Source organism: Zalophus californianus, chromosome 13, assembly GCF_009762305.2.
Source record: "Zalophus californianus isolate mZalCal1 chromosome 13, mZalCal1.pri.v2, whole genome shotgun sequence".
Taxonomy (NCBI): Eukaryota; Metazoa; Chordata; class Mammalia; order Carnivora; family Otariidae; genus Zalophus; species Zalophus californianus.
In genome coordinates, this window is record NC_045607.1 from 2,929,613 (window position 1) to 2,954,587 (window position 24,975).

At 58.8% G+C, this 24,975-nt stretch overlaps 2 protein-coding genes across 4 annotated transcripts in view; both read right to left on the minus strand.

Annotated features, from left to right (window-relative positions):
• Positions 1-1,084: 1,084 nt before the first annotated feature.
• Positions 1,085-20,260, minus strand: WDR5 (WD repeat domain 5). Of its 3 annotated transcripts, none has more exons than XM_027616592.2 (16): positions 20,186-20,246; positions 19,617-19,813; positions 19,389-19,477; positions 17,128-17,315; positions 16,210-16,318; positions 15,788-15,861; positions 15,319-15,408; positions 15,032-15,121; positions 14,766-14,849; positions 11,131-11,186; positions 8,130-8,176; positions 5,653-5,728; positions 4,894-4,927; positions 4,490-4,564; positions 3,912-3,999; positions 1,085-2,729 (listed from the first exon to the last, which is right to left on the minus strand). In XM_027616592.2, exons 4-16 carry the CDS (start codon positions 17,206-17,208, stop codon positions 2,629-2,631), a joined length of 1,005 nt encoding a protein of 334 aa, XP_027472393.1. In that variant the 5' UTR covers positions 17,209-17,315; positions 19,389-19,477; positions 19,617-19,813; positions 20,186-20,246; the 3' UTR covers positions 1,085-2,628. The 3 variants fall into 3 exon arrangements, with proteins under 3 accessions (XP_027472393.1, XP_027472394.1, XP_027472395.1); XM_027616593.2 differs by having other exon boundaries at positions 19,617-19,700; positions 20,186-20,204; XM_027616594.2 differs by lacking the exon at positions 19,617-19,813 and having other exon boundaries at positions 20,186-20,260.
• The window catches only part of LOC118356218 (skin secretory protein xP2-like), a 35,563-nt gene continuing 30,221 nt past the window's right edge, over positions 19,634-24,975 (minus strand). The window contains exons 4-8 of the mRNA XM_035723739.1: positions 20,770-20,963; positions 20,561-20,611; positions 20,186-20,365; positions 19,829-20,038; positions 19,634-19,700 (exon numbers count right to left, since the gene is read on the minus strand). Of these exons, the coding sequence (XP_035579632.1) occupies positions 19,634-19,700; positions 19,829-20,038; positions 20,186-20,365; positions 20,561-20,611; positions 20,770-20,963 (702 nt within the window). The remainder of the gene's footprint in view (positions 19,701-19,828; positions 20,039-20,185; positions 20,366-20,560; positions 20,612-20,769; positions 20,964-24,975) is intronic.

Below are 24,975 nucleotides of genomic sequence, written 5' to 3' on the forward strand. Positions count from 1 at the left end.
GTGTGCGCACGGGAACCGTAGGCACACACAGGTGCACGCACGCCAAGGTATTAAGACAGCTGGGCAAAGCTGGGCAGCAGGTACTTGACTGAAGAATTCGAGGTGCGAAAACGGTTCAGTGCCAAAGCTTTTGGAAAATTCTCTCGTGGAGCCCGTGTGCATTCACTGCTTGGATCATGAAGCGTCTGCGATTTCTACTAAACCAACCAGGACGGCCGCAGGAAACAAGGTGTGTTAACAGGTGAAGCTGCGGGGCACCTGGCGGGCTCAGTCTGCAAGAGCGTGTGACTCTCGATCTCAGGGTTGGGAGCTTGAGCCCCAGGTCGGGTGTAGACTTTACTTAAGTCTTTAAGGGGCGCCTCGGTGTGTCCGTTGGTTGAGCGACCAGCTCTTAGTTTTGGCTCAGGTCACCATCTCGGGGTCGGGGGGCTGAGCCAACATTGGGCTCTGTGCTCGGCGGGGCATCCGCTTGGGATTCTCTCTCCCCCTGCATGTGTGCTCGCTCTTTCTCTAAATAAATCTTTAAAAAAAAAAATTATTTGGGAGGCACCTGGGTGGCTGTCCTTAGGCGTCTGCCTTCGGTTCGGGTCGTGGTCCCAGGGTCCTGGGATCGAGCCCCGCGTCGGGCTCCCTGCTCCGCGGGAAGCCTGCTTCTCCCTCTCCCGCTCCCCCTGCTTGTGTTCCCTCTCTCGCTGTGTCTCTGTCAAATAAATAAAATCTTTAAAAACAATTTTAAAAAATTACTTTTTTAAAGTTGACTGATAAAGCCAGCAAGATTCTATGCTCATATATGCTTGAAATGATCCAAAATAGTTTATTTTTAATGACTATACTAGAAGATAATCCCCAAAATGTCAGTGGTAGCACAAACCCAGGGGGTTTATGATCCTTGCCTATTTGCTTTACGATGTCAATAATGAACACAAATAGTAACTTTCATAGTAAGAAAAAGTAGTTTTTAGTAACTATGAGCTTTCCGCCAGAGTGGGCCGCCTGAGCAGCAGAAGGGCCGGTGAGCTTCCAGCCCCCACCCTGAAAAGAACTGCACGTTAAGAAAAGTGAAAAAGTCTTATGGGACAAAATTACAAGACATGAAAATTTTTATTTTTAAAAGAGAATGTATTTTTACACAAATCTACAACAGAGAATTCAAACGTAGAAAAAATAAACTATATCCAAGGGCACAGAGCTCCGTGTCCGCGCCCCCCCCCCCCTTGCTCCCAGGGGCGGGCAGCAATACCTTCGTGCTTCCTACCAAAATATGTGGCAAACCAGGCCCCGCCCCCACAGCCCCTCGAGCGCTGACCACATGTCACTCCAGCAGGACAGCCCACCTGTTGCCCACCTCCCGGGGAGAGGCCGGGGAACCAGAAGGAAGCCAGTTTCCACATGCCTTCTACCAGAATGGTCAGCGCCGTCCAAGTGACAGCGGCCACTGGAAAGGGCCCCAGAAGCCCATCGAGGGCAGCCCCCTACTCCCCCTCCCAGGACTCAGGGCCTCAGGAAAGGCAGGGCGGGCGCAGCTCCATCCGCAGACCCAGCACAGGCAGGGCCCGCACTTCAGCCACCTGGTGCTGGTGGAGGAGGGGGGTGTGGGCAGGGGTCCCAGGCCTGGATCAGCACAGCACCAGCCCCGCTCCCCCCCCGCCCAACCGTTGGCAACCGCGCTGCGGGAGGTTCCCACGCACACCACCATGTAGGCGCGCCGGAGCGGGCGGCTCCCAGTGCCGGCCCCAAGGCGCCCAGCAAGCCTGCAGGTTCCGAAGCCCAGACTGAGCCCGGGCCTCAGAACCGGGGTCTCCTGCAGCCGGGTGGCCGGCTCCTCTCCAGCTACACTTCCCCGGGTCCTTCCCGGCCCCCTGGAACGCACTCCTGACCTACAGGGGAGCCAAGTCCTTCCCGTGGCCATCCTCAACTTCCTGCCACCGAGGAGACTTTTCGAGAAGGGGCCGAGCGCACGCGGGCCTGGCGGGAGAAGCCCAGCGCGGCGGCAAGACTCCTACCTCGTATCACAGCTTGTGGCCGTGCGTGTCGGGGACGCGGGGGGGGACGCAGGGAGCTACGGGCGCGACACCACACTGTCGGCACAGGGACCACGAACTCCCACACAAAGGGTTTTTACACGAAAATAACCTTACAGTGTTCTGCGTTTTCCAGAAAGACTTTGAAACAACACTGGGCACGACTACAGGACCCGGTGACCACGGACCACGTCGCTAGAGCATCTACTGAACAGACAAGGGGGCCGGCCGCGGGGGCTCACAGCGCTTGCACTGGGTGCTTAGATACCAAAGAAGGTACAGAACATTTACTGGAAAAAAACACAACTCATGATAAATTGAACTTCACCCTTCTGTAATAAAAAATTAAAAATTTTTGTGACTCTGCTTGACACAATACAGACTAGAAATTTCCCCAGACAGTGTGAGAGGGATCAGCAAGAAATGTCACCAGCAACTTCTAGAACTTTCTGGTGGTAGACACCCCCTCCACCACATCGTCCTCAGAGGCGGCTTAATCCAGGCCCGTGCCGACCCCCAGGCCCAGACCGAGGGGCGCCCTTCCAGACACCGCGCTCCCGCCGCCGGGGCACCTTCCTGACCGTCCCCCCCGCGGCGCCCACAGCGCCTAGCAGTCACTCTTCCAGAGCTTGATGGTCTTGTCGTTCTCCAGCGCGGCCGAGGCGATGATGTTCTCTGTCGGGTGGCAGGCTGTCGAGATCACAACGTCTGAAACAGAGACCAGAGCCGACGTCTGCCCCCTGGTGCAGAGACCTGCTCTGCCCCCCAGGGTCGCACTCCCACCGCCCCCAGGGCCCCCGCCACTGGCCCCCAACGCTCACAGCCCTGTGCTGTGCCACGCACACCAGGGGCACAGAGCAGCACAGCAGGCGGCCACGCCGGTGGGAAGGTGGCAGGCGGCATGACACAGCGGCCTCCGAGAGCACCAGCGTCGGCCCGCAGCAGCAGAGCGGGCTCGTGGAGCCTGGCCCAGCACCCAGCGCGCTGGGTCCCAGCGGGTACAGAGGAGCCCCAGTCTCGCCACGTGGACAACGTTCCCGTGCTCACCGGGACCAGAGCCCACGCTCCTGCCACCCCCCACTGCTGCTGGGCCCAGGCACACTCCGCAGGGCATGCTTTGCCTCCGCCAGGAAGCTCCCCACCTCCGCCAGGGATGTGAGAGTCCATGAGCTGACACCTGGGGCTACACCCCAGAACTTTCCCACTTCCCGAGCAGCTGCATCCCAAGCAGCTGCAAAGGGGCTGAGTGTCCTGCCCATGCAGTGGCGGGTGAGCCAGAAACAACCGAGGCACGGGGCTGCTCCCAAGGAGCTAAGCCACGTGGGCAGACCACACAAAAGTGGCAGCTGACCTGCAGGTCTAGGCCGTGTCCCCAGCGGGTAGAAGGGGCTTTAAGGAATGACAATAGAGCACTCAAAGGATCGGACAATCACTCTCCCCAGAGGGCAGGCGGGGAGAGGGGCGGCCTCTGGGGGCAGAGGGCCCAGCATGGGCGGCCGCTCAGAGTGCAGAACGCAAGGCCCCCAGGGAGAAGGTGGGTGAGAGAGCAACCAGAGCCTCTAGCCCACAGTGGATGTCCCCTGCCCCACGCTTGTCTCAACGAAGGACACACATACACACACACGAGCCACGTCTGCACACGGAGCCTACATGGACCGTGAGGCCAGGCAGCCAGAAAGATGACCATGGAGAGAAGTTAAAGCCGGACCCGACCTTGGCCAGACGGGAGCTCGGACAAAGCCACCTGCCAACCGCTCCGAAACGGGGGGCGCCCCCAGGCCACCAGAAGGCCGAGGAAGAACACGAGAAGCCGGCGGCACGACAACGCACACCACGCACACCATCGCTGTGTAACGTGGGTGTGCGGCCGGCACAGATCCCCGCGCTCACCTGTGTGGCCCTGTAATTTCTGTACGATCTCCTTGGTCTGCAGATTCCAGATGTACACCAGGTTGTCCTCGGAACCAGACACGATCCACTAGGAACAGGAAGACGAGCAAGAGAAACCCAGGTCGGAGCTGGCTCGTGGGCAAGGGTCCCTGTCCCCACACGTCCATGCCCGCCCCAGGGCGGCGCTCACCCTCCCAGCACCGCCCACAGAGAAACGGGAGGCCGCGCTGGGCCGTCGCAGCCCTCTGGGACCTGCATCATTTCCTCCAATCACCACTCTCTCAGGGTCACGTCCGGGTCTGCCGAACGCCACCACCCACTCGAGTCACGTCCCGCTTAGGCGAGCACATGACTGGGGCCCCGGGCTGGGCAGCAGAACCCTCACAGAGACAACACTGCGCCCCACACCCCGAACCCTCTGCCTCCATGAGGGAGAAGCCGACCGTCCCAGTCACCGGTACTTCATTCTGCGGGCACAGAGGAACGCCTGAAGGCATACAAGCCAACCTATGAGAGGGTCACCTCTCGGGAGAGACAGCTGGGAGGGCGAGAAGCTCCTGAGCTGGGAGAAAACTTACCTTCCCGCCAGTGACTGAGAAATTGGCAAAAATGCAGTATTTCTCATTCTTGTGGCCGGTGTATGTCTTCAGGCACTGCAAAGACAAGAGTGTCAGTATGTCTGTTGAGTCACGATTTCCCTGCACTGTGGACAATTCCCGGCGTCTGGAATGCGGGCATTTCACGGCCGACTAACCTTAGCTCTGAGAGCACTCTAAACACCTAGGGTGCAAAGCCACGCGGTTGAAGCCTTCACCTGCGGCCTAGCGAGCTGCAAAATCCTGAGTCTGACAAACACACACTATGCCAACCCAATGAAGATGGCTTCCATTAGCCCTTCTTGCTTCAGACCCTGGCTCAGCAAAAGCCACAGCCCAGGGCCTCGGCACAACCCAGTCCCAGCAAGCCTGCCCCCAGCACTCACCTTCCCTTTGCTGTAGTCCCAGAGCTTCAGCGTGCTGGAAGGCAGAGGGGGGGGGCAGTGAGTCACCTGCATTCCTGGGACTCCCTGCAGTCACTGTGTGCCCACCCCCCACCATGTGCGCACATGTGGAGCGAAGCCAGGGCCTGCCGTCTGTCGGCATCCGAGAGCACAGTTTGAGAGCCCCACACGTTTCTGCCACTAACCAGAGGCTACCGGGTGCCCCTGGAATCAGTCAGCGGCTCGTTCCCGCTACAAGAGGGAGGCAGGGAGGTTCCAGAAATGTCCAGAACAGATTTCAGTGGCAATAAGCAATCCCCCCCTTCCCTGGGCAGGAATTCGCTCTTCCCAAGGGTGCTGAGAAGCGCCAACCACATGGCCCTCTGGCAAGCTTGGGGGCCAGGCTCGGGGCCCCAGAGAGCTGGCCAAAGTGCACACAGGGCAACCAGAGGTTGAAGGCCCGCCCAAGAGGGGGCAAAACTGGCCCCGGTGTTTGCTGGGGTGAAACCCAGGTGCTCATGGGCAGAGCCAGACCTGCTCAGAGGCTGCCCGTGCCCCACAGTCGCCACAGAGAAACCTGGATCCCCAATCCTTCTTCAGCCCGGACACCCGGCCCCCAGCACAGCATATGCATTCCAGAAGCCTACACCTACCAGAAGCGTGGACCACGTACCGGGCTTAGGCATCTCTTATCTCTACAAGTGCAACACTGCTAAGAGATAGACGTCCCCGGCCCGCCCCGTGGGAAGCGGTGGCACTTACTTGTCCAAGGTCGCTGCCAGGATGTACTTGCCATTTGGAGAGAACTTCACAAATGACACAGGAGGGTTGTCGTCATCTGCATGGGAAACGCAGAGACAGGCTGATGGGAAGAGCGCCGGGCCTATGCCCGGGGAGGAAAGGAGGACAGCCCCCCATCACCACATGGGGCCATCCGAGTGGGGACGCTGCCACGGGTGCCCACACCACCACCTAGGATGGGTCCCCGAGGAGCCCAGCACACCTCCCTTCGCCCGTCCCTGGCGCCGGTCACAACGGCCGGTTCTCCTCGATGTTTCTCGGGTCCCTGGTGGGGGCCTGACCACCCCCTCTGCCACGACGGCTTTAGGAACAAAGGGCCTGTGGCCAATCAAACTCAGGGTGCCTGGCCTTCCACCAACATGGAGTTTGTAGGAGGACCCAGGGTCAATTTCTTCATGTGAAACAGTTTGCCAACACCCCGCTGGACTGAGAAGTATTGCCACTGAGGGAAAAAGGACCCGGGTGAATCATCTCAGATGTTTTCTGCCACCTAACTAGAGCAAAAGGTCTGTAAACCCCCTCTAGAAACAACCCTGCTGGCATGATACCCGCATCCTTGCTTCTATACTCGGGTCTGAAAGCTCACCCCGGGCGGCCCGGGAATGCCGGTAAGAGCCACCGTCAGGGGCCGCCCAGGCCAAGGCCGGCACTTGCCGCTGCATGACAGCCCTGTGACCCTCACATCGGGAGGAGCGCGCTTCCCCCCAGGTGAGAAGGACAGAACCGAGGCCGTGCACCCTGGTGCCGAGCAGGGGAGAGCGGCGGGCCGCATTACCACCTCCAGGGCCCTGGCCACCGCACGCCGGGGGCCGCCGCTCCCTCCGACACGTCCCAGACACTGCAAAGGCACATGAAAAGGCGTGAGGCCAGACGGCCCTTCTCAGGACACAGGGGCCACACCAGGAAGGCAGGCCCCCAACTCAGACAAGGCGAGGTAATGCCGGTGTTTCTGACCCAAGCTCCAGGACCGAAGCTTCGCTGGGTCTGAAAAGTTCTAATCCTGTGGACCTGCCTTTAGAAACGGGCTGGGGACAGAGTTACGCACCGCCCCTTCCTCCCGCGGACGCTGTGTGGGCTCAAGACCTGGTGCTGGTACCTGCCTGCTCCCAGCCTTGGGTTAGTTAACGAGCCTCTCCGAGCCTCCGCTTCCCGCCCGGCTGTGGGGCGGGCTGGCCGTGAGGATTACGTGTTAACGTCAACGCTTAACACGGAGCAAGCGCCAGGCAGCTCCTGTGGCGCGAACGATGGAACTTTCCCACCCGGTGGAGGTGGCTGTGCCAGGCCTCTGGGGACGGAGGCTGGGGACACAGCGTGAGGTCACGTCATCAGAAGGGTAAACTCATAAAGCAAAAACCACACAAATGCCACCGTCATGGGCTAAACCGCGACCCTCTCAAAACTTCTCACATTGAAACCCTAACCCCGGTATCTCAGCTCTATGTGGGGACGCGGCCTTGCAAGGGGTGACTCGGTTAAAATGCGGCTAGTACAGGGGACCCTACTCCAATCTGACCAGCGTCTGTACAAGAGAAGAACTGGACGCCAGGGCTGCACACACACGGACAGCCATGGGAAGACACAGCAGGAAGGTCGAGGAGAGACTGCAGGAGGAACCAGGCCCGCCCACACCTGCATCTCGGAGGCCGGCATCGAGGATGCAGGGATAAATCTCCGGTAAGTCGCCTGAGCTGGGGTGCTTTGCTATGGCAGCCCCAGGTGACCCCAGCTGATGCGTAAAGCCACACGCATTCCCGACTGCCCAGGGAAGGGTGCGGAGCTTCGAAGGCCGCACCTCCCGGCAGGTCGTGGGCCCCTCCCCCAGCCCACAACCCAGTTCTCGCCCGCCCGCAGCATAGAACTGTACCACTGCCCTATTTCACACTTAAACCTGAAACTGCAGGGACCTTCCAGGCTGACCCAAGGTGATCCACCTTCTCAAAATCCTCCCAGGGCTGCCTCCCCATCGCCTTCAGGGGCTCAGGCCCTGCAGGGGCCCAGCACCCACCCTCTAGCCACACACACACCTGCTTCTCTTTCCACAGCTGACCCCTACCCATCTGCAGAGACCCCACTGCCTGTCCCCCGGGCTTGCCCGTGACACCCCTGGCAGATGGGATGCATTTCAGGGCCGGGGCTCAATCAAGTCTTGCTCAAGGAATGATCTGAGGAGAGTCCCCACCAAGGGTCTGAGGGGCTCACGGGGCTTTCAGAGGACACGGCCAGGCAGTCCCAAGCAAGGGCTGACGGAACACAGCACGGGGCCCCCCCTGGAGAGGGGACGTCACGGTGCCAGAGGTCAGCAGGAAGGAGTTGCCAGGAGCTGGAACTGGTCGGTGAGGGAGGAGCCCTCCCCCAGAAAGCACACGACGGAGGACAGGGAACAGCGACCGCCGCTGGGAGGGACAGCCCGCCGGAAAGCCCGCGCCGGCGGCACTCACCGATCAGCGTCTTCAAGCACTGGCCAGAGGCGGTGTCCCAGATCCGACTGCAACGCAAAAATAGGAAGTTTTTACAAAGCAAGTCAGGACAAGCAGCTCAAGGCGTTCTGGCTCCTAAGCAAACCCTGATTTTGAGACTAACACACAATGAGCCACATTTCAGTTTTCTTTACTGTTCTCCATCATTCCTTCAGCAACGAGGTCCCCGCCCTGGGGCCAGAACGGGCGCCGCGTGGACCATGCACACCGCTCACCTGCCGTGCTCACAGGGCCCCCGCGTGTTCTCATGCGCTCCGCCACAAGAGGCATGGTCACCGCGACGGGGACAACAGAGGCTGCGGCCGAGGGCGCCAGGAGCCCACCCTGTTCTCCAGCACAAACATTCCAAGCACGCGGTTGCTCGGGAGTTTCCACAGAACTAGAGCATCGTATGGGATCTTCCTCTAGTTCAGGAGCGAGAGAACGTATTCAAGGAGCTGCTGTCCCAGAACGGACGTGCCAGTTCAAGCATGTCTGTGACTTCCGTCCACGCAAACATCTTCAGCAGCAGACGCGCGTGTCGCCTGCCCCTCCACGGCACAGACGCCCAGCAGCGGGGACACTGGCTCACAGAGTGCCGCCTGACCTTCCTAACGTCCTCTCCCAGCCTCCCACCCCCACCGGGGGATGCCCTGGCCCGGGACAGTATCCTGCATCACTCCCGTGCTGCTAACTCCCTGACCACTGGGGGTGGGCGCGGGGCCGGCAACCTGCTCCTAGGACCAGCTCCACTCTGCCTGCCCCACCAGGCCCTTCTTCTGGGAAGGAGCCCCCCTCTGCAGCAGGCACCCGTCGGGGCTGGGTGCTACAGTGACAGGGCCTCTGAACCCTGGCGGTTCAGAGCCGGGGCACCGGAGCCCGCCGCATGGCACAGATTCCGGCTGCCATCCACCCACATACGCTGCTGGGGACAACCAGCAAGACCTCAGCCGGCCTCGGCTCCCCCCCCCCCACCCCGCCGCCGCCGAGTGAGGGTGGCGAGGCCGAAGACAGGGCCGCCGTGAGGGTGGAGTCAGTGCTGATCAAGTGCCGTGTCCGTGACTCCTAACTCTCGAAAAACAGACCCTCTACGAAGAGATAAAGCTCTATCCCATTAACTAGGAGCTCCAAACACCCTGGATGAGGGGCAGATGGGCGTGGTCTGCTCCTGATTTAACTAGAAACGTTTTTAGCGCACATTACCACACGTTGTAAACGTTACGAAACTTCTAGTGAACAGTTTGCCACACCGTTAAAGTCTCCACTGGGAGCGCCTGCCCGGCCTCTTGCCAGTGACACATCATGGAGGTTTGCCTTTGTTGACACAATACATCAGATTACAGACTTCCTGATGTCAATCGCTGTTACAACCCTCACTGCTCGAGAAACCCACGTAGTCATGGACTACTATTTTCTGAGGCACTGCTGGAATCAGCTTGCAAATGATTCCTTTGGAATTCTGACATCGATATTCCTGAGTGAAGCATCCTCCATGGATTTCTTTCCAGACTCACTACAGAGCTTGGGGAGGAGGGTCACACTAGCTCCACCAGGGGCATCAGATCAGGGGCCCCCACCTTGTTCTGTGGTCGGAACAGGTTCCCAGCCTTGGAAGTCCAGGATCCAGCTCAGCTCCACTGGCCGTGCGCAGACCTTCCTCAGCCAACTCAGCAAACGGGAGCTCCCCAAACGTGCCCCATTCTCCCCTCCCCAGAGCCTGCTACGTCTGCACCCCGCTGCCTCCATCTTGCTCATCTTCCGTTTCCTTATCGGAGCTTCTAGGGTTAACTGCTGGGCTGGCCTCAGTAAGTACACAGCTTTGTAATTTTTCTCTTCTCCCTCTTCTGTAGAAAGCTTTCAAACCCTGTCCATGGGCAACCCCGAGATCGTTCCGGGCTCGCGGGACACAACGTACGCTATGCTGCGCACACAGCAAATACACAGCCACGGGGTCACTCGGGTCTGGACGCTCTCCTGTCGACGTCTCAAAGCCACGAAGCCATGCGTCCCACCCCATTGTCCTCACGGCCCCAGGCCCTGCGTGCGCTCGCGGCGGCCGTGTGGCTGCGGTGCACGGGCCTCTCCTGCCAGCTATGCACGGCTCGCTCTGCGTCCCCTCAGGGCTGGGGGTGACGACACATGCTCCGTCTGTAAGTCCCGCTGACTCGGACGCTGCTCTGTACTTCGCACCCGCCGACGCCGTTCGCCCACCCTTTGGTTTCTCCCACAACCTGACAGACTGCAGCAAGGGTGTCCAGCTGCCGCGATGATGTCCAGCGCGGCACATTTCACTCCTTCTGTGGCATTTTCATTAGATGATTTATGTTACCCCATTTCCTCTTTCTCGTTTCCTTTTTGCTAAATATAGACTGATTCCTAGCCTTGCTTTTGTTCTCTCTCGTAACTGGGAAGCTCCTCTCGGGTCATCATGCAGCTGGGGGCCGCTACCCACCGGCCTCCCCACAGTGAGCAGCGAGCACGCCAGACGGGCAGGAGGCTGTCCCTGCCCGCGTGCCCCCGGCACAGCGTCTGCCGACTTAAACGGACATTTCCTTCTACAGCCTCCCTCGTGCCTCCGACAGAATCCTCAACACTTAGGTTACAAAGTCCAAGCTGTCCGAGCATTACTCAGTCAGGCTACACAGGACATTCCACATGAAACCACGTCCCCCCCTTCCTCCTCACCTCCTCTGTGGCAGGATTTCCACGCCACATCCTCCACGGGACGTGAGGCTGGTCCTGGGCCCGCATGCCCCCAGCGCCCACAAGGAGCGGAGTCTGAAGCAGGAACGCCTCCCCAGCCTCCCTGCACCAGCAGCCCCCCTCCGGCCATGTGTCTGTCCATCTGCCACAGCCCACGACAGCAGAAGCCCCTCGCGGGGACAGGCTTCCTCCTGCCCCGTTTTCACTGCTGTCCCGCAGAGGCCAGAACACGGCCTTTACGTAAACGTGCTGAGTCAATGAAGTAAATGTCTTCACTTACCAGAGACCGTCGTAGCTACTGGACACTATCAAGGATCCGTCCCGATTAAAATGAACCTGAGAACAGAGTGGAGGAAAAAAAGACACTTACTTCCAAGTGGTCCACACAGACTACGTGGCCCTGCCCACCTGAGCAGCCCTCCTACTCACAAGTGCCCTTGACAAACACGCCGTCTTCCTAACACTGACGAAGCAACGGAGCCACCACGCGCTTCAAACTCTACGGATTTCCTGCCGATGCTGACAGATACTCGAGCGGCACGGATAAAGTGATTTTTACCAGGTGTCTCAAGCAGCAGGCCCTCTGTTTCACAATGGATGACTAAACTTAGAAGGAAAACCAACCCCAAACACGTCTTGAGCAGCTAAATCACTTACTACAAAATGTATCCTCGAAAAGAAACAAATGGAACCAAGTGACCAAGCCCGAGAGAGAAGAGGCCGGGCCTGGAGAGCCCGTAACTGCATGCATCTGCTGCTGCCATGGAGGCGGCCTGACCAGGGCGACCTGGCCAAAAACCACCTCCCCTAACCTCACATTAAACCAAGAAAAACCCACCTGTTGGGTAACCACCAGAAGAATGCACGCAGGCGCGTCTCCCTGCCTGCCACAAAGACCGGGAACCTCAGGCACCCGGGCGCCCGACATCCAGGCCGCTCTGAACCCCACACCTCGGAGTGGGGGTGACTCCCCCGTGGGCTGGTCCCCCGGGCACGACTGGCCTCCACTCCCCGCACCTTCTGTCACCCAGAGGCCCAGCCCCCTCTGCCCCCGTGGCCACACACACCTCTGCAGCCAAGCCCCGGTCTCACAACTAAACCATCTTCGAGTTTCTTTCCCGCTTTCCCGGTGGAATCCCAGCGGAAGTAAAGGAACCACGATGTCAGATGAGACTATCGCCAACTTCTACCTTTTTTATTTCAGTCCCGGGCAGAGTTTATCCAGGATAAGCCTTTTTATAACAACTAGCACCTTGCTGAAACCGGCTCACTCCCTGCTACCCATGCCACGTTTTCCACGTGAGACCGCACAGCACAGGAGGTGGGGTGGGCCCGTGGCCGCCTGTTGGGTCAGTTGGCCTCCACCCTGGCGCCACCACCCCACCAGCCCAGTCTCTCTGGCTGCAGGGCTGCCCATGTGGCTGCACCTGCCCGACTCACAAGGGCCAAGCTGCCTCCAGACACTGCTGGACGTCCCCAGGGGCCGAGCCATGCGCCCAGGAGCACCTGAGAGCTCGTTCCACTGAACGCCAGGCCCCAGAGTGGCTGACACACTTTCAGTGGACGCGGGTGACACGGGGCCAGGAGACACAGAGAAGCTGTGGTCTAGAGACTCGGGCCCCGCCTGCCACAAGGACGATGCTCTAGTAGCTGCAGCAGGAAGGTCAACAGGTGGGATGAACTTGGCTTTATTTAACCCAAAGTCTCTACGGTCCCACCCCAACATGTGACCGGTGTTGAAGTCACCCACGAGACACTTCTGGCTCCCTTTTGTCCCACGGGACCATTGAAGGCTGAGCACGCACAGCACACCTGACACTCACGGCGTGTCTCGATCTGGACTCCCAGCACTTCATGGGCTGCACCACAGCGCGCAGCTGGCGGCCTCTGTGCCGGACCGCTGGGCCCCGCATGCTCTCCAGGAGACACTCGAGAGGATTTTCTGTTGTCCTCCCATCCCTACCGGTGGTTTTGGCAGGACAGGCTCACAGGCCAGCTACTTAACCATGACCACCCGCTCGTCAGCCCCTCAAGGTAACAGTCTTTCTAACTCGCTGCCATCTGTCCAACCACGTTCTCCCTTTCTTTGGGTTTGCAAAATACTCTATCACGGTCCACTGTACCAGACACTAACGAGTTGACATGGGTCCCTGGAAGCTACCATGCCAACCTCATACTTTGCCTTGTTCCCAACCACATCGGGAACTCCCCACTGGCAAATGCAGCTTGGCTTTTCCATCCCACCAACGGTCAGGTGTGAAAGGCAACGAGGGCGCCCTACACATCCCCACAGTTAAAACATAAGCACTACGAAGACACAGAAAAGGCAGTAAGTGAGACCCTAAGGGGAATGCCAAGTCCGCACTCAGATGACAGTCACTCAGAGACCTCCCTCCAGCCGGGGGAGGGGCACACCTGGCAGACAGGTGAGCTCACGTAAAAGCAGCGAAGCAGGAAACAGGGTGAGTACAGGGAAAATCTACAGGCCGAGAGGCTGCAGCGAGGGCTGAGGGGGCCACTCAGGTGGGAGGAAGGGCGGGGATGGGGCAGCCAGCGGAGTACACGCCGTGAGGCTTCCAGCTCCTAGACGCATCTGCTGGAAAGCTCAGTGTGCCTCCTTCACACGACGATGCCCACCGAAAGTTCGCCCGCAGAAACGGCACGCCGAGGTGAAGCTGTCCAACGAAGATGCTCACTGCACTCCTGGCTGTGCAGCGCGAGTTACAAGCAAACACCCACCGGGTGCCTGGCACAGGTTGCTACTACCCCCCGGGGTCCGGGCACGGAGAACCCCTCCCACGGGGCCGCACAGCAGCCGTGCTGCACCCCCACCACCGAGAGGACATCCGGTGGAAGACACGGAACTGGAATGCGGGGACCAGCAGTAGGCCTGGGGGGGCAGGGCGGGGGCCTCAGGAGAGTCTGACTCTCTCCTTGCTACCACTGTTTGCCTTTTCTTAAAGGAGTACATTCACTTCCATAGGAAATGCAAACTTTACAAACCCTACGACTGCTCAGGTGGAGAGCCCCCCCCCGCCCCCCAACTTGCACTCCTGCGACTCCTGGCCTTCCTTCCGCTCGCATCCCGGGTCCTTCCCACATTCGCCACCGTGCTCCCCTCGGACTGGGAGTCCACAGCGGAGGGGAGAGCGCCGGTCAGGCCGGGCCCTGTGTCCACAGCCCACCGCGTTCCTCAGAGCCCCAGGCGCTGGCCAGGCCTCTGGGCGGCAAGGGCCCCTCGAGGCCACTGCAACCAGCGTGCGATACGTTCCTCTACGTATCCAGGCTCTGCAAGTGGTCTCGGCTGGGCAGAAAAGCCCTTCCGAGGCTGAAAATGCTTCAAATCACTCACCTACACGATTTCAGAAAGTGAAAAGGACCATCTGCTCAGTAAGAATAAGCACACTGTTTACACGATCCCTTCCCCTTTCCAAAAAAAGGCAAACTTGGCTAAGAAGCAAGCCCAGGCTCTCTGCTGACAAAGAAAGGAATCTCTTGGCCACTTTCAAGTGGAGAGGTTTGTGATACAACAGATACTTTAACCACGCACACTCATCTTGCACACTGCTGGCGTGTGCACGAGGCAGGACGCGGAGCACACACAGAGGACACTCGTCGGGGCTCCGCCATCCACTGGCTCTCGCCCTCGGCCAGGTCATCTCAACCTCCTCCACCACCACCCCAGGATCAAAGCCAGCTCCACTCCGAACTCACTTCCCAATGCATGGCCCTCTTCCAGGCCTGGCCGCCCTACCTGTCCCACAGGATTCAGTTGGGGGACACCGTACCCAGGCCCTCGCCCACCTGTCCTGTCACAGGCCCAGGACAGGGAGACCGCTCTCAGGGTCCCCAGTGTCCTCTCCCTGGCCATCACCCTGTCCTGCTGTGCGGTGTCCAGGGTTCGCTGGGACTTACAGCTGAGACTGGGTCCGAGTGTGCAGGCAGAGTCTTGAGACACTTCCCTGTTTTCACGTCCCATATCCTCACACTTTCATCAAACTGAAGACAAAAGAAGAGGTTAAGGCCATTCCATACGGAGGGGGAGATGACCGGTCCGCTGGAACCCAAGACCTGCCACCACTACCCCCTCGTCTCCCAGCACGACAGAGAAGACTCAAGGCTCAACTCCCAAGCCCCTGGCTACAAAGTACCGCCCCCACGCCCGGAGGCATCGCACTTACAGAGCCCGAGACGATGAGGTTGGACTGGGGGTTGAAGTTACAGCAAAAGACGTAGTTACTGTGCCCCTTCAGGGTTTTCAGACACTTTCCCTAAAACCAAGTATTGTCAGACTAAGTTACCCCCAGTGGTTATTTCAACACCGAGCCCACAGTGGCCCGATGGCACATCTCCCACCAAGCGGGGCCGCCCATGACCAGCTGGTCCCCAGACCGCCCTCGGACTCCCACACCGTGCCCCCTGTCCACACACAGGGGCTCTGCCGGGAGGGAGGCCCAGAGCAGCTTACCGAGCTCACGTCCCAGATCTTTAGGGTTTTATCATCTGAGGCGGAAACAAGGAGGTTGGAATCTGACGACCAGGCCACATCTGATATCCCCTGGGGAGCAAAAACACAGGGTCACCACATTGACGGGACAAAATACAGTGAACCAGCAAAGGTCAGAACATCCGTCTAAAGATAAATAAGCACATGGCTCCACTATCCAAACCCTCTAGCTACTCCCGACCACACAGACAGATCACTACATGGTCCCCAAAGGAGAAGTGTGTTTTCTTGCAGTTAGGATGAAACTTTTCTGGGAAGGTCAAAAGTATTTGCTTAAAAAACAAGAAGCAAATAACTATCAAAAAACTCGGGCGGGGTGGGGGGAGCTTAGATCTTAACCTGAGGAGCCCTGGGGATGGGCCCCACCCCCCTGGACCAGTGGAGCTACAGTGGCCCGCCGCCAACCTCAGCATGCAGGGCTCACACCTACCAGCTTGTGACCAGATATGGTTTTCTCGAATTTTCCGTCATACGCTCCCCAAATTTTAATGAGTTTATCAGCAGCTGAAAGAAAGGAAGACAAAGGAAATGGGGTGCTTCAGTCATCCCGAGTACAAAATCTGGGCTTCCCACAACAAGCGTCCTGGTAACAGTGCAAATCCCTCTGGCACCACGTGGACAGGCTCCATGCAGAGCGAACAGCCACGCTCAGACACCCGCTGCCCGCGCTCTTCCCCTCTCCCCCAGGCCCATCACTTCAGAGCAGCCAAGCGCCCCAGTCAGGGTGAGGGGCACATGCCTTGCTGCAATGCCCCAGCAGCAGCGTTAGAAAGCAAGCCCTCCCGCTGTCCCAGGCTTCTGGTTGCAGCTCAGACGGCCCCTGGTAAGAGCTGAGGCCCTAGTGATACGTACATGAACTTGCCAGCCACTCCCCGTTCGGGCTGAATTTCACAGAGGACACGGCTTTCGTGTGGCCAGCCAGGGTGAATTTTAGAGCATAGTTTGGTTTGACAGGGGTAGGCTGTTGAAGAGACAGTACCAGTCATCAAACACTAGCCACTGTGCTGGTTTCAAGCTCAGACCCACCTCCTGAGCTCCAAATCCATATTCCAAGGGCCTACTAGACTTTCTGGAAGTCGCCTTCCAAACTGGACAGGTTTAAATCTGGGCTATTTCCCCTCCATAGCCCTGCTTCTCCTATAGCCCCCTCTTCAGTGCCCCCACTCCACCAGGCCAGCTCAATGCTAGATTTTCTGGTTTTCAAAAATTGTAATAAAATTTTGTTTATGTGCTATGCTATTTAAATTTTCAGTAGCAAGTGTGTGTGTAGAGGATCTTATTAAAACTGAGACTTATTTGGGGGGAAAAAGGGAAAAAAAGACAATCATAAGGAAAAGAAAATATGTTCACAGTACCACTGTGAACCACAGTACCACGGAGGCCCCTCAAGGCCTCACCCCACCCTCAACGAGACCGGAGGCACCATCTGACACAGCCGCAGCCTTGCTCAAAGGCCCACATGTGCTGCCTGGTGTCCACCAAAGGGGTTGGCAAACCTTCCTGGGAACCAGAATTGTGGAACCAGGGAGGGGGCTTCATGAGAGGCTTTCTAGGTCCCACAGAGAATCTTACAATCAGGACCAAGGATCTATGTTTTTGATAAAGCCCCTTCCCCAGGGAACAGGTCTGGACATCTCCAGCACGGTAAACAAACACCGAGTAGGTATGTGCTCGATGAATAAAAATGCAGGGTCTGAGGGAGAAGCATCTCCGAGGAGTGTTCAGCCTAGGCACCCCCTGACAGTTCCCCCAGAGCCCTCAGGGACGTGCCTTGCTCTGCGCGGCCGAGGAGGAAGGGGTGGGCTGTGCTCTGGCGGCCTCTGTCTCTGGCTTCTTCTCCTCCGTTGCCATGGCTCTACAGCCCACCAGGCAGGGGGACACGGGCAGAGGAGTTCACAGCTCCACTCGAAGACTCCCAGTGCAAAGAACTGTCTGCTAATCGAAACCTACAGGGGGGACTGAGACCAATAAACAAACCATATTTTACAAGTTAATTCCCAGAAAAAAGGATGAAAAACCTTTGCCCTCCTCGCTTGGCCCTGTAGCAGACACACTGTTCCAGATGAACCTATCCTATCTGTGGGCCTAACTCAGCACTAACACTCTTTAGATGCTAAAACAGCCTGCCCAGGGCCCTTTTGTCAAAGAAATCCAAGGCCCCACCTTCAAGGGTGCTCCCTACTGTTATCCTTGTCAGTAGAAATGCAGCCCGTCTAGGCAAACAAAACACAATTTTTTTCAGAGAGCCCTTGAAACGTAAAAAAAAAAAAAAAAAAAAAACAACCCAAACCAACCAAAAGTGCAGGAGACTGAGCTTCAGGGTGTAGAAATTTGGGAACTCATCCAAATCCTCACAAATGATGCAACAGGGCTTAACTGCCATGTTTGAAAATATACAAGAGGTGACCCCCCAGTGCTCTGCACCTCCCAGGGGCTTCCCTGTCGCCGGGTGCAGACACAAGGCTGCCTCCAGAACCCTAGCAGCTCAAAAGGCGCCCTGTCCCTGGTGAGGCGACTACAAAACGCAGCCGGGAAGCGCAACCCAGGGCCAGCCGTGCCTGCTTGCTGAAGCCTGAAGTGTACACAGATCAGCTGCAAGCAAGCTCGCGCGCTGCAGGAGGGAAAAGACTGCAGCTCAATTAGGTTTCAGCGTGACAATGGGAGCTACCCGTACAGCGAGCGACTCAGTTTGCTGTCGCACAGGATTCCAGAACCTGGATGTGTCTCCTAGAAGCACACCTGGTGACTCTGAAACGGGGGGGGGGGAAGCACCACGGACTGCATCCTCACAGACACCGCTGGCCATCCAATTCCCGGACGTGTGCACTACCGTTAATCTAAGGAGTTTACAGTGTAAATTCTAGCTTGGCACTTAAAACCGAAAGCCTGCACAACTCCTTGTCACACCAAGGGAAAATGGAAGCCATCAAAAAAGAACATGTCTCAAAGTCTTCATCCAAGAGGAAGGAAGAAAAATTACAATGCAACACAGCCGTGCAGAGCACAGACGTGGCCCCCGCTGGCTACCTGTAGCAAGGACTCCTACCCAAGGATGGATCGTGCTGCACCCAAAGCCCAAGTACCAGAGCGGGGGAGGGGCAGGTCGCATAATGGCACCCAGGGACAAAAGTGCTGGCACAAAACTGGTGCTCAGTAAATGCTGGCTGCTTGGTGATTAAATTTAGTGCAACCTGGCAGTGCCTATTAACCCAAGTGCTGCCCTCCCCTAGGTGGGATGGACAAGTGGGGTGGGGGGAGCTAAGGAAAAGAGCTGGAAAGACTTTCACAAAACCTAACATCTGAAGAAGGTATCAACAGGAGCTAAGTGAGGTGTGGGGGAGAAACTGCACTGGGAACAGAGAGACTTCCTCTGGGCTAAACAGGGCAGCTCAGGGAGCCCAGAGCTGCTCCTTTTAACATAAAAATTGAGACCCACCAGGAGGTGGGGTGTGACTCCCAGCAAACTACCTGCCCTCAGGTGAGGACCAGGGAATACATCAGACCCTCTCACAGAAAAGGTGTTGAACCCCTCCCAGCTCAAACCCAATCCGCCAATCCCTTGGGCTCGCAAAACATGAACATGCAAAAAATCAGGGGGACCATAAAGAAGACAATTTCTTGACTCAAGGCCCCTGGTTTCCACTTGAGAGGGAGAAAAGCCTTGCATTTTCCATTAACACTCAGGTGACTCTGGGGAAGCAACTGCGCAGCAGGTTAGGTACTAGCTCCTCAAGGAATCCAAGAAGGTAAAGGCAACTGTGCTGTGGGGACGGCCTCCAGGGCACGTGCTACCTGCCCCCTCTCAACACTCACAGGTCTTTCACCCAGGTGAGCCTGACCACCCAAGGCTGAGCCTCCCAAACCTGAGTGCTCGCCTGCACTGCTTGTAAAATGCAGCCTCCTGGACTCCACCCGGGAGACTGGGCCCCCAGGTGAGGTAACCTGATGACTTGCAGGTGGTCAGACCAAAAGAGTGAGGGGGAACGCCGCTCTCCCCACCTGTTCTGCAGCCGGCTTCCATCCTAGCTTACCTATCTGCCTTCTAGGGGACCGGGCCAACCTCGGAGGCAGCGTCTGGCACAGCACCTGCCAGTGTGTCTGAAGGGCTCGATAAACGGACCTGGGTGGGTAGAAACCGGTATGAGCAGCTTAGTAGGGAGCGTCTTGACATCACCCAAAATGGCTCACACCAGACTGGAGGTGGTGCGAGGCGCTACGGAAGGAGCCGGGGTCTCTCGCTGCGGGAGGGCGAACCGCACCTGGGGAGCCCGGCTTCTCAGGGCAGAGACACGGCCTGGGTGCCTGGGCTGAGGGCGAGCAGCAGGTCGGGGTAGGGGGTGTTTCTGCGGAAGAGGAGAGCAGGCTGGTCTGCGCGCCACGGCCAGGCACCAGTCGGTGGGTCTGGGGTCTTTCTTTAGACGAGCAGAGGACAGCAAGGGGAGACGCGCGCTGGCTGCTGGAATTAAGTCACAGTCCCCGGGCTGAGGGCTTGTCACCCGGCCGCTGGGGGAGCAGAAGCTGGGGGGTGGCTGCACGGGTGGGCGCTGGGGGTCCCCGGGGGGTACGTTTGGGGAGGGGCTCCGGGACCCGAGTACGGGGAGGGGGCCGCCGCCGGGGGCCGGGTGCGAACGGGGGGCGCAGGGCCGGCACCCGGAAGGGAGGCGGTGGGGGCGCGGGGCGCCTGCACGGGGAGGGCCCGGCGGCGCTGGGCCGGGACCTGGGCCTGGCCCGCCGGAACACGTGCGGCGGCGGGGCGGCCCGAGGGGCAGCCGGCGTCGGCCCCCGCCCGCACCCCGGGTGCTGTCCCCGCGCTGGCGGCCCCGCTTACCTGCCGGCCGCGGCGGCGGGGCGGGCGCTCGGGGCGTCGCGTCGCCGCCGCCTGGGCGGGAGCCGGGCCGAGCTGGACGAGGCGGCGTTGGGGGGGGGGGGCACTGGCAGTGCGCGTGCGCAAGGGGCGGGGCTGCGGTGGGGCGGGGCGAGCGCACAAAGCCGGCCTCTCGGAGGGGCACTACGGGGAGCGGCGAGGGGCAGAATGCCTGGGGCAAGCCCAACGCCTTAAAGGGACGCTTGCGGAGCGCACTTTCCTCTGCAAAGCGGTAACCTCAAAGTTGGCCGGTGTAGGTCGTTCTTCTCGTGCACTTTCTAAAAACGGAAGTATGATGATACCTCCAGGAAAGTGCCAGTGTGCCCCTCGAAAGTTCACCTCCTGAACTCGGCCTGCAGCGGCGCCCCCAGGAAGCAGCAGCGCTCGCCCCTGGGAGTCGAGGGGCTGCAGGTCCCTGACGTTTCTTGTGGGACCCTCACTCCGGGACCGCGGCCCCCCCCCTTCCCCGTGGCGCACGCAGCTGACGGCGGCAGCCAAAGCGTGCACAGCTGCCAGCGCGGGCTGGTCTCTCCACGCATGCCTAGCACCTCGGCCGATAGGGTCCCATTCCGGCCCCCTCCCGGAAGCGAGGACCCTGAGCCCGCAGGGTTGGGGGCGTCGGCCCCCCGCACTCCGCCTCCCGGCCCCCCAGCCCTCCCGCATGCCCGGCTGTCCGCTCGCAGAGAGCCCCGGTCAGGGACAGTCCGTACTTGCAGTCACCGCGTGCAGGCAGCTCTGCTGTCTGCAAGGTGGGGTCCCAGACAGTGTGTCACCGCCAGCTACAGATGAGGAAGGGGAACCCCTAGAGGGGAGGGCGCGGGCAAAAGGAGAAGCTGGAGCCCGTGTTCTGGCCCCAAGTCCTGTGCATTCTCTTCCTTCGCCCCCACTCCCGCCACCCATGTGGGTCTTATAGTCTTGGAAGTGGTCTTGGTCTCCCCAGCTCCGCGGCCCCAACCCAAGCTGCATAACCTGCAGTCTCATTTCCCAATTAAAAGATGGAAACACCGAATATGTCCCAGGAACCCGTGCCAACAAAAGGACAGCATTTGAAATGGAAATGCCCAGGGAACAATGTGTGGTTATCATGGACACGAGCTGAGACAGGCGCTCCAGGGGCCCAAAGTCTCTGGCCCTGGTACAGCTCTGGGTGGATCTCTGTGCCTGGGAGCCCAGTCACCTTGAGCCACCTTTGTTACAGAAGTTAACAAAACCAGCGCATGATGAAGAAGGACATCTCCTTCCACCTGGCCACCTGGCCACTTGGGCTGGAATCTGAGCCCATCATGGACACCCCTCCCTCACCTCTTGGCTGTCTCAGCCACCCATTTCTCTCCATTCTCGCTCCAGGTTTTGTCTTCCAGAGGGCCTTTTCCAAACCTTTCCGAAGCACAGTCAGAACTAAGACCCCCAACGCTGTGATCTGTCACCCCCTGATCTAAGCCTCAGAGCCAGCTTCCCATTGCTCTCATGTCCAAATCCAACATCTGCTGGTGGAGTTTACCAGACTCCCCTCTCTAGCCTAGCAACACCCCCAAATCCATGCACCCCAGATCCCAGCCCCAAATCAAAAATACCTCCAACCCTCCATAACCCAGAACTCAGAACTCAAACCGGGTTCCCAGGGAAATTGGTCTTGCTTCCCTCCCCCCAGGAGACAGAGCCTTCCCGTGAAAATGAGGAAATCCTGTTAAGTGCTCTTGCAACCCATCCTTGCAATCATAGCCGAAATACTACAACCAAATGACACAGCAGGTAAAGCAATTTAGCAAAAGCAGGAGATTTGCTTTATTGGCGAAGTTTTAAATCCTTTTATATCCCTTCAGAAATGTGGTCGGGCTCAGAAAAAAATCACAGGTAGAAATGGAAGAGAGGATAAAAGCCACGGAGAAGGGGAGAACATTTTGGAGATTTGTTTTACCAGAACATTAACCGTGCTTTGGCCAACGGGAACTAGTTGGTAAATGAACCTGTTTCCATGAACGGTCTTTAGAAAGACAACGCGTCTCAAGACTGTCTCATCAAGCAGAGAGTTTGGACCTGTCTGGGCACCCTCCCCACTCGCCCAGGTCCCTCCACCAGGCACGCCACAGCACTCATGGCAGGTGGCACCGGGAAGGGAGAGGAGGAAGACGATGCGCGCCTGGAGGCTCCACTCTGCTAAGTTTGTTGCATGTGTTATCTCCTGCCCCTTCACAACAAGCCTGTGAAGGGGGTGTCTTTATTCCTTTTCCCGGCGAGGGAACTGAGTCTGAGAGGTTGAGAAGCTGCCCAAGCACCCTCAGGCAGTAGGCAGAAGCATGGAAGTCAGTGCTGGCTCCAGGCCGAGCACACACTGCCGGGCAGCACCCTGACGATGCACACTCGGTGGCGGGTGGATGGATGGGTGAGGGCTGGATGGACACGTGGATAACCGATGGGGAGACGGATGAGTGAATGAGTGAGATGCACGTGCTGAAGGGAGTGCAAGCTGTATCAATGGAAGCAGTCAGGTCAGCAAGGGTCGAGGACGGAGGCAGAGCTGGAACCACCGGCATCACTTTCTTAGAGGGCACAAAGCTTTTGGAAAACCGTATTTGGTCACCCGGTGATAAAGATTTCACCAGGCATGGTGCACGGCCAGACTTGGGAGGGCATGGTGGGAGGCGGCAGGATCGCTGTGTGCTCCCTGGTGTTGGGGGAGTGGGGGCGGAAGGAAGCACTGGTCCTTTAATGGCCAAGCCCAGAGCTTTGGATTCGGATGGCAGTTGATGAGGGAGGGTTGTGGAAGGCGAGGGTCAGGAGGGTGCCTGGGGCCCAGGGCTTCCAGGAGCTGTCCACCGGCTTTCCAGACTAGCCGGCCCACCTCCGCTGGGCCACCATTCCAGGGGGCTGCTGACACTACCCAGAGGCCCCGAGGCTCCCACCAGCCCAGGTCAGTGGGGTTTGTGTGCATTCCTTTTCTCCTGGTAACTATGCCAGGGCAGCCGGTTTGGGAGACTTAGGTCCCCATTTCCCCTCCTTGGGCTCTGCTCTCCCTTCCCCTGCCCCTGCCCGTGGTCCAGCAGGACCGGTGTTTTGCCCAGCATCCCCTGGGTCCCTAGTGGGCCTCCAGCTACCCCGGGTCAGAATGGCCACTCCCAACCCCAGTCTCCAGAAAATTCTTTCTCATCCCGGCTCTGCTACCATATCCTCTCCCTCCCCAGTCTGTTTCCCGGTACAGAGAGAGCAGGTAGGACTGGGTCCTAATGTCAAATTCCCTCCTCCCTCTTTGGCCTTTGCCCAGTGCGCGCCTCCCCCATGTCCCCTCCCTTCACTCCCTGGTCCGTCCCTCCCGCAGGCTACTAAGCACCTCAGCCTCATTACCCTGCATCACCTCCCCTTCTGGTGCCACCCTCCCAAGGGGGACAGAGAGCCCAGTTTGCCTGGCCGTCCCATTTTAGAAATGAAAGCGCCCATTCCCTGCAGGCCCCCTGTCCCAGGGTAGCCAAGACACAGGCACTGTCCCCTTCCTCGAGGACACCAGGCTCAGCCCTAGGTTGCCCACATACTCTGTCCCTTCCTGTCCCTACGGGCGTCCCTACCGGCACCCTGGCCCTGGACCCGCGTCACGGTCCATTCACTCGTCCACCACCCTCACTATGGGCTCACGGGAGCAGGGACAACCCGTTAGGGCCTCAGTGCCTGCTGGGAGGGGCATACAGTAGGTACCCAATAAAGACCCTCTGAAGGAATGAATCCTGGAATATTTGCTTTCACTTCCTGCTGGATTTAAGTCTAACCTACTGTTGCTTCAAGGCCCCCACAACTCAACCTATCTGCCCTCAGCTTCCACCCTATCTGGGCCTGGAGGTCTCCCGGGAGGGGAGGGGCCCCTCCAGGTGGTGCTGGGTGCAGAGCACCCGTCTGGCCCCCAGGCCAGGCTGGGCGGGTCGCCTAGCAGGAATCCCTGGAATGCGGCTCAGACTTCCAATGCCAGGCCCCACCTGTTCCGGTCTGCAAATCCCCTCCCCACCTCCCGCTGGGCTAATCCCCCCCCCCCCCCCCCCCCCCCCCCCCCCCCCCCGGTTAGAGAGGGGTCCCGACCAGCGAGCGGGCAGGATTCAGCTCCTGTGACAGGCCCGATGGAAATCAGGGGTCTGAAATGCGGGCTGGTTTCAGAGGCTGTAGATGGGGGTGGGGGTGGTATTAGGCACCAGTGGTTTACTGGGTCTTTTCTCTGGAATGTCAGTGTGGCTGCCAGCGATCCACCTGTGTGGCCCTGTCACATCCAAGTGTTTCCATTTGTCCAAGTTATTAACCACCACCCCCCCGCCCCGCAGCTGTTCTTCCTGAGCTCCTACTGTGTGCCGCCCTCACCAGAGGACTTCAAATGTGGACTTGTGCATTCCCAAACGTGCTCTTAAGCTATTCTGATTTTTACAGAGGAGGAAAATGAAGGTTCGGAGGGCCTCCTGCCTTGCCCCGGGCCACCCTGCAGGGAAATGACGCAAGAGCAGGGTCAGGCCCCAGAGTCCACCCCTGCACCCCCTGTACCAGACCCACAGGTCCCTTTCCCTGGGTGGCTTCCACAGAATGCCCATAATCCTGGCAGCTTTGACTGTGGCTCCGTCTCCCGCTGACGGCTGTGGCTCATCGCCCCAACCAGCACTTTCCAGTCTGTTCCCCCGGCCACAGAGAGCCCTGGTAGCATGTTTGGGCTGCCTCCAGGGCTTCATGACTGGGAACGTTTCTGTGGGACAAGGTCCAGGAGCCCCGACTGGGTCACGAGGCAGGAA